General features: G+C 38.6%; 1 protein-coding gene across 1 annotated transcript; it reads left to right on the top strand.

Moving 5' to 3' along the window:
- Nucleotides 1–1,325: 1,325 nt before the first annotated feature.
- LOC146460447 (TNF receptor-associated factor 5-like) lies at nt 1,326–7,146 on the top strand. The gene is made up of 7 exons (XM_085088152.1): nt 1,326–1,657; nt 2,451–2,508; nt 4,445–4,549; nt 5,181–5,339; nt 5,788–5,868; nt 6,355–6,432; nt 6,662–7,146. Exons 1-7 carry the CDS (start codon nt 1,458–1,460, stop codon nt 7,106–7,108), a joined length of 1,128 nt encoding a protein of 375 aa, XP_084944278.1. The 5' UTR covers nt 1,326–1,457; the 3' UTR covers nt 7,109–7,146.
- The last annotated feature ends 1,472 nt before the right edge of the window (nt 7,147–8,618 follow it).

Below are 8,618 nucleotides of genomic sequence, written 5' to 3'. Positions count from 1 at the left end.
TATTTAATTCTCGGAAATAATAGTCACGCGTGACATGGATTGACTGTAACAAACGAGCACGGTCATGGAAGGGTGTTCATAGTAAGTTCATACACATTCTAGTTCACGAATTTGTTAGTTCAAGGAAATATATTGTCGCGTACCTTGTATTTTTTGCCTCATTTCGTTTCTTCGAGGAATAAAAGGTAGTCAATTCACGGAACCAATGTCCGCCAGAATACGGAACTGCATCGAGTGTTGTCACCGATGACCTATCCTAAGCAAGTAAGCTTTAGAGACTAAACTTTTTTATATTGGCTTTAATCCTTATTTGACCCACAAATGACCTGTGATGTTGAAAAAAAAAAATTACAAAAAAAAAAAGAAAAAAAAAGAAAAGAAACCCCGACCCCGACCCCAACCCCGGCCCCGGCCCCGCGTTTTACTGACACCCTGGAACTTCATTCAAGAAAAAAAAAAAAAGTAAAGAAAAGAACAGCACTTCGATCTCCGAGTGTTGGCGTCAAGAATGGTGAGTTAATCGCGCCAATTTAACAGGTTTGGTCTTCAGTGAACCAGAGTTATCAGAACTCTGTCGGTTGGCTGACTGCTGCATGTGGTTGTCCTTTCCCTTAAGGTGGATTTCCACTGTCGCGTAAATTTTACGTGCGTACAGACTTAAATTTAGCTGGCTTTACGTACGTAAATATAATAAGAAGCGATGTATGAGCCGCGTGCGTAAACGTAAAAAGTTGAATAGCGCTCAACTTTTTCGTTTACGCACGCGGCTCATACATCGCTTCTTATTTTATTTACGTACGTAAAGCCAGCTAAATTTACGTCTGTACCACGTAAAATTTACGCGACAGTGGAAATCCACCTTTAGACAAGTCTTTCTTCAAAACTCGCCACTAGAGTGGCAGAGGCTGGTTTCGAGATAGCATTCGACCCACCAGCTGGCGGCAAATGCTTCTGTTACGCTGCTTCTTCTCAAATTGGATTTAGTGGGACAATATTGACTTCGCTCATCTTTGAGTACTCATTTATCATACCTTACAAGATTAGAATGACACTGACAATCAGTCCTGACGTGTCAATTAACAAAAAACTGAAATATGATGGTTTGCGTTGTCCCACTGTAAGAATTAAATATTGCGATGTTATTCATCTTGTTCTTGCTCTTGTTCTTGTTCTTATGTAAATGTAATACAACAAATAAAAATTCTTAACATTTATACTGTGGCTCGCATGACTCGCGTGACTCGCATGGCTCGCACGGCTCGCATGGCTCACACCTTGGCTCGCATGGCTCGCATTTTTATCACTCCAAGATTTCCACCAATCATACTGAAGATGTAAATCTGACCGGAAAATGCAGAAAATGTAAAAACCCTCCATAAAATGCAGCTCTAAGCACTTTCACTTTCAACTTCTGCAACTACTGTTCTGCTCTTCTCTCTTTCACTTAAGCTTCGATCATGGAACTAGATGAGCCCATTCAGGAAAATCGCGATGAAGAGTACGTGCATGAACCCAGATTTGGAGGCTATGATTTCGTGTTTGTAGACGAGTTGTCTTCAGGCCAAACCTGCTCAATTTGTCTTGTTGCCATGCAGAATCCCGTGCAGACAACGTGCGGCCATCGCTTCTGCGAAGATTGCTTGTTGGGAACATTTAGGTACCGTTTCTATCTCGCATGCTCTTAAAGCCAGCGACACACCTGGCAATTTTATACGCCGATCGCAGCGAATTTGATCGCCAGCGAAAATCGCAAGCGATTTTCGCCACCGATTGATGCGGACAAACTTGTCGATTTTTTTTAGCGAATCACGACGACGTGGCAGATAAAATCGCCCAACCTGATGGGTTGGCTTTACTGGCGATTCGCAGCAGTGACCGTAGAAAATCGCGGGAACGGGCAGATTTGGCGAATATCTGACATGCCAGATATCGGCGAATCGCGGCGATCGGCGAAAATCGCAATCGCTGCACCGGGCACACTTGGCAATTTTCGCCGATCGCGGCGATCGGCATATAAATTCGCCAAGTGTGTCGCTGGCTTAGTGATCTTACTGTATTGCTTTTAGCTCAAACAGACTAACACTTCAGCAACCGTAAGATTTTTATATTAATCGAAACCTGAGAAGGAAAAGCTGATTGTACCTGTACATAGAGATGAGATTTATTAAAATACAGCCTTGCAGCTCATATTACTGAGCCGTCTATGACGCACAGACAACGAGCAATTACACCGTGATATATCACTCTTGACGGGAATCGTTTTCTTAGCACACAGCCAAGTAAGGATAATATCAGTGGCATGGGCTTATTAAGTCTGCCATTTATTTCACTTTAAGTTTTACGTGTTTAAAAGGACGAATTTGAGGTGTATACTCTGGAAAGAAGACCAAATAAGTTGTAACTTATATCCTTTTGACCAATTCTGATGGCATCATAATCTATTTTTAAAGGCAAGGCAATGTTCGTGTCTGTCCTCAAGATAGGAATCATATACCTGCCGTTGGAGGGGTAAGTAAAGCTATGAAAAACATGATTATATTAATAGTTTTGACAGAGGCAATATGTAATTTGCAAATGTCAGCTGGCATGACCTGAAACACAATTTGTTTTGTCATCAATTAAAAAATACTTTGTTTCTTTAACTCCTAACCTATCCTACTGCAGTTATCGTTTTGAGCCTCAGGAAATAATGATTAGACGAAAAACCGATTGGAAAAGTGCTAGGTGATTTGGGAAAACTTAAAGAACATTGGAAAATCTTCTCGAAGTCATGTCCAAAATAGACAAACTGATACGATCTGAAAAATTGGAGCCCCGATATACGTACGGTTTGATACAACGTTAAGACAGTTTTCGGTCCATTTACGTTCGCAAAATTACAACTCATTATTGGGACCGTATTGGGAGTATTTTCACGTCTTGCTTGAGCGAGGGGATGAGGCGCTATAGAATCAGCACTGTTTCTGTTTGTACAGACCGTTAGAGCTTTGGAATGGAGAGCCCTCCTTTGATCCGTAAGAAACAAATTTGCTTCAGTGCAGCTTATAAGAAAAATTGACTGGAAAATGTATATTCGCCGTTGTCCAGAGGTAAGAAAGGCTTCGAATACTCCTACGAAAAGGCAACCTTACTGATCAGTTCATTGCTGACTGTTAGTAATCTGAGAGTTCCTTAGTAGTTCAAGCTTTTAAAGAGGTACTGACAGCTTGACTGATCACGATGACCTTGCAAACTAATAATAATAATAATAATAATAATAATAATAATAATAATAATAATAATAATAATAATAATAATAATAATAATAAAATAAACTGTCCTCAATAAAATTCGCGCACTGTAACTGCAGGGCTGCGAGACTTATCTTTCATTTGCCGAAAGACATGGCATCTGCTGATGTCCTACAACTGGCCCAATGGCCGACTCTGGCTATTTATTATAAATTAGCCATTTTTTTCTGTTTTCATAAAGCTTTCCACGATAGGTTACCTGTCACATTAATCGACCTGATTTCTAAGAAACGGGCCACAAACTATTCAACCCGGACTTGCGCTTCTTTAATTGTTCCACGCTTCAACACGCGTTACATGAAAGACTCTGTCGCGTTTGCAGGCTCAGTCCTGTGGAATGCAGTGACCAATAACTGTAGAGCCCTGACAAAAAACATTCCTTATCGTGATCTCAGGGTAAAGCTTAAATCTCAAGCTAATTGTAACGAATTCAGCTTTAAGATAACGTCTGGATCCACTTGTAATTTTAGAAAAGATGACTTTGTATATACTTAATTTTATGCTCATGATTTCATATTTGTAAGCGTTAATTTAGTTCAAACATTTTGTCTGTATATACCCCTAGTTTTTAGCTTCTTCAGTTTACTTGTAATTAGTTAATTGCAAACGACCCCACAAGCTCATGTAGCTTTAATACTCATCGTTTTAAAATAAAGGCTATCTACTTGATGAAGCTGTGTATATTAGTTCGACGAAAAGACTTCCTCGTGTTTACGTAGGACGAAAACGGATACAAAAAACATGACTTTTAGGTGCTTTTCAAGACTATGATTTAACTAAGCTTTTAACAAAGTGACCTGAAATTTTGTCTTATGGCCTCTGAAGTTTATAATATGGGATACTTAGTGTAATTAATTGCCTATGCCACTTAAGATCAAATGGAAAATTATAATATTTCCGACATTTTACTGAGGAAGCACAATACCGACACCTCGCCTTATAGGAAAACTTTAAGTAATAAAGACTGACAGGTAATATTCTTATCCATCTGCTCGTCTCGATCAAAACTTAAAGAAGACAGACTTGGGGAGCCAATGACTGAAAATACCATTCTAGATCAGATTATAGTCTAATTGAAACAACGCAGTCACAAGGAAGAAATGCATTTTTTTTTCAATAACCCTTATTGGAGTTTTATTTCTTCCCTTATACAGTTCTTTCGTGACGTGGCCTGGGAAAGGGATATTCTTTCTCTCCGTGTCAAATGTAAAAAGAATGAAGCAGGATGCGACTGGATTGGGCAATTACGTCATTATGAGGTATGATACTTTTTTTGTCTAAATAATGGTTGTTTTAAAAAGGGCAGTGTCACCTATTTTTATTGTCCCCTTCGATAGCGAAAAAACATATTTGTATTGATGGAAAAATTAATAAAATGGTTTAATTTTGTTAAAAATATCCCTGCTATAGGGTACAGAAACTAGTGTCACTGAATCATTTTTGTCTACAGATGGCTAGGATCGATGGAAACGTCTTGCAACTTGAAAAAAATTGGCCAATTTTTCAATATGGCGGCTGAGATTGGCGAAAAGTGTTGAGAAAATTATAACTAACACGGTTAACTAGGGTGAAAGTTACACTAAAGAGTGGCTGGGGTTGCCTATTCAGTTCAGAGTCTGTAACTAGTCAATTAACACTGTAAGCTTATTGCATGGATCATTTCAACAAGTTGTAAACCCATTTTTTTTTAAAGAAAATCCATAGGAAATTTGTTGTAATCGATCATTACTTCAATCCAAGTAATCGTCACTTCTCAGTGGAATTACCTGTATGCCGAGGTTTTATCGTCAAAACTGTTAAGGACCCTTTCAGTGGTGTTTTTCCTTCTGGTGAGATAAACGTGATTGTATTAGAGGTGATCACGGTAACGAAACGTGCTATCTTTCCCAGGAACACTGTAACTTATGCCTCTATGAAGGTGTGGCTTGTGAAGATTGTGAGGAAGAAATGCAGAGGAGATTCTTAGACGAACACATGTCATCGGAGTGTAGCAACAGGATTGTGCAGTGTGAATATTGTGAGGACGAGTTTCGCTTCTGGCGCACAGAGGTGAGCCATTTTCTTATACATCACAACGTGACTGACGACTTAATTTATGTTAATTAAAGGTTAGATGTAGAAATACTCGATTACTCCGACACTGGTTAATTCCAAGTCCCGGTTCCAACGTCGAACTTAACATGTGTCAAACCATCTACAATAAAAACAATAGCTTTTGCTTATTTACATTAGGTATAATATAGGTATATTTACTTATTTCTTTTTGTAACGTAATAGCACGGCCTTTTTCTTGTATTTTTAATCTTTCACATGCACATTCACAATGACGGGAAACCTTTGTGAATTATAATATATATATAAAAAAATAAATAAATACGGCGCATGTAAAGTTCCACGTTTGAACCGGGCCTAATTCAGTCGAGCTAAAAATTAATGAGTTGCATCTGTTTCTGTCGGTTGCGGTTTCTAGTTTTCAAAATGTATTTTTAAATTTTAGGTTCATGAAGGTGAAGAATGCACTCGTTTTCCCCTTGAATGTCCTCAACAATGTGGATTGCAGGAGATTCCTCGGGAGGAGGTACAGAAATCAAATAGTTACCACTAGCGCTCACCGCAGTACGATTTATTGGTAAAACTGAACGGGAAAGGCTACATAATGACATGCTGGCCAATCATAACAATCCCATTCAAATTATAATATACAAGCGTTGAAAAACTAAGGAGGATACCAAGTTTTGATTAGTTTTTGTAGTGGAGAACGGATTGATAGTGATGAAAAAAATCAAATTTCTAGACTTCAGTTATGAATGACAACAACATTTTCCCTGCTTGTTAAGAGCACGAAGCAAATACCTAATCAAGGCATGTGGAAGTTACTCTGACTTGATTTTTAAAAAAACTTCCCCCTGTCCGTAAAAACACCAACATCTCTTCTGGACTAGGCCTTTATAAAGTTGATGAATGATTGCCAAGTCTACATCGTTACATAACAAGCTGCGTTGTCCTTAAGCCCTTTCCCACACCAAATTCAAGCTCGTTGCTAATCACGCTATCTTGCATGTAGGTGGAGTCTCACATGAGGGATGACTGTTCGATGACGATAGTAGTCTGTCCATATCAGGGAGCTGGCTGCACCTTCCATGTAAGTTAACACGGAATATGGAGGACAAGCTCCTGCTTTGCTCTCTCAAATACCCGGGTTCAGTATTTTGATTCCGGATAATCGCCATCTCAAACGGAAAATTGTTTCTTTGGGATGCTATACAGTAAACTATAATTTGTTTGTAACAGTATAGCTCTTATACATGCGCAGACAAACCTAATTTAACTAATAAACACTTAGCAACATTAACTGGCATCTTTTTTCGTAGGACAAACGGATGACTCTGAAAGCTCACATTGAGGAATCCACCGAGGAACACCTGAGCAAAACATGGTCAGAACTTATGAAGGCAAAAGAGGAACTGGATGAGGTTAAGGAAATCAAAGGACAAATGAAGGAAATACAGGGTCGCTTAGGACAACTCCAATCAGAAAAAGAAGCAATGGAAACTTCATTGCAAAAAAACAGTGAGGAAGTAAGTGACTTGAAGATGCTAGAGAAAAAGCTTGAAGTTGAAAATCTGTCGCTGAGGAAAGAAATTACTGCACTGGTACAACAGCTCTCAAAGATGAAAGAGAACACTGCCTTTGCGAGCAGGTCACTGAAGCAACTTGTGCAATCCTTGCAGACCCGGTCTAAGGCTATAGAGAAACCAGAAGCAGAGAAGGAAGTAAAGGTAACTGTATGTTTTTCTTTAATTCGTCGGTCTTCTTAATCATACACATAGTTGCTTGGCTCCCTTGTAACGACAATTTCACAATTACGATAAACATTATTACCTATCGTGGCAACATTTCTTAGTTCTATTCAAAGATACAATCATCATCATCATCATCATCATCATCATCATCATCATTTTAGATTGATTAATTGTTTGGTTGGTTTTTTGCAGAAATATTCAGCAGTCACTCCCGTGCCCTCTTTTTATGTGACGGAAAGAACCAAAGAGGTAGATCAGTTGCATTACTCAGTTTGTACAACCTGTAAAACCTCTTTAATGGGGGATAAGAAACTGCCCACTGCGATGCCAGATTTTAAGCTAACATTTCTCCTTGTTGTGCGTTATAATTAACTAGCATCACATTTCCATTTCCTTTTCAAAATTAATTAATTATTAGCACTAACATCTAAACAAAACTATGCTTTTGTTTGTAGAAGACGTTAAAGGCCCCTCTAGCTCAACCTGTAGTTGTTGAGAGAAGTAAAAAAGGACCGCAGAAAGAATTCATTAGCGGAGCAAGTGTGCGTGAGAGGCGCTTTTTCGAAAAGAGAAGCAATGCACTGCCTGAAAAATTTACTACCGATTGAAATTTTTGCAGCGAAGAGAAAGCATCAGAGAAACAAGGGAACAATAATTGTAAAAACAATACATGATTTCAAAAATTAATCACACCCACCCTCTCTTCCCACCCCATATCTTAGATGCAAATATCCTTCGAAAATTAACCCTCCCAAATATAAACTCATAGAGTTTGCGCACTAGAATAGCCATTTTGGACAAAACTGCCGCCATTATAACAGCGCCAAGGTTCCAGTCCAGTCATGTTTATTTAGGGAGGGTGGCCCTTTAAGCACTATGTTGGTATCAATAGATCAGGCCCTGGGCAATTTATCACTGACTACAAAATAAGAAGCTTAAACTGATAAATTATGTACAATAAAAGAAAAAAAGTACATAAAAATAGGTAAACATCACAAATGATTAAAAACAGTAACTAAGTCTTATACTAGAGGTCTTTTGATGGGACGTCAATATTCTTCAATTACCAACAAATTTAAGAGAAAGTTCAAGTGAGCTTTCTGAACCCACCCAAGCTTTTACTTGTTACGTGGGATGCCTGTGCAGCCCACGTTATAAAATGGGGGCCGTTTGTTCTTCTTTGTATCCACAAATGCGCATCTTTCACTTAATAACTCGTTTTAGATGTATCAAACTCAGTTTTCTCCTAGAGGGGATCTTTTTGTCTCCTATTGTCCTTATTGTCTTTAACAAAAACGGTCCAATCAGAATGCAATATCTTAGTGTAGGTCAGGAGGGATCGGAGGGGAGTTAATTACTATTTTGATTATTCAGGTCCTAGTGGTCTCTCGGTGGAACTGAAAAGGCTTGACTTTAGTGGCGTGGCCATATTGTTTTAATGTTTTAGATTCCAATGTGCCGTTTTCAAAAAGAAAATTAACCCTTTTGAAGCGGTAAATCGAAAGAATAACTTCTAAGAAGCACT

The sequence above is a fragment of the Pavona decussata genome, unplaced genomic scaffold (genome assembly GCF_977016875.1).
Source record: "Pavona decussata unplaced genomic scaffold, jaPavDecu1.1 SCAFFOLD_213, whole genome shotgun sequence".
Taxonomy (NCBI): domain Eukaryota; kingdom Metazoa; phylum Cnidaria; class Anthozoa; order Scleractinia; family Agariciidae; genus Pavona; species Pavona decussata.
Note: the sequence above shows the minus strand (reverse complement) of the source record. Positions and strands in the feature narration are given on the sequence as shown.

Excerpts from the sequence above, each read along its gene's own strand:
- LOC146460447 (XM_085088152.1), top strand. The coding sequence starts at position 1,458 with ATGGAACTAGATGAGCCCATTCAGGAAAATCGCGATGAAGAGTACGTG. Across the intron at positions 1,658-2,450 it reads TGCTTGTTGGGAACATTTAG|GCAAGGCAATGTTCGTGTCT; the intron begins GTACCGTTTCTA and ends CTATTTTTAAAG. Across the intron at positions 2,509-4,444 it reads ATATACCTGCCGTTGGAGGG|TTCTTTCGTGACGTGGCCTG; the intron begins GTAAGTAAAGCT and ends TCCCTTATACAG.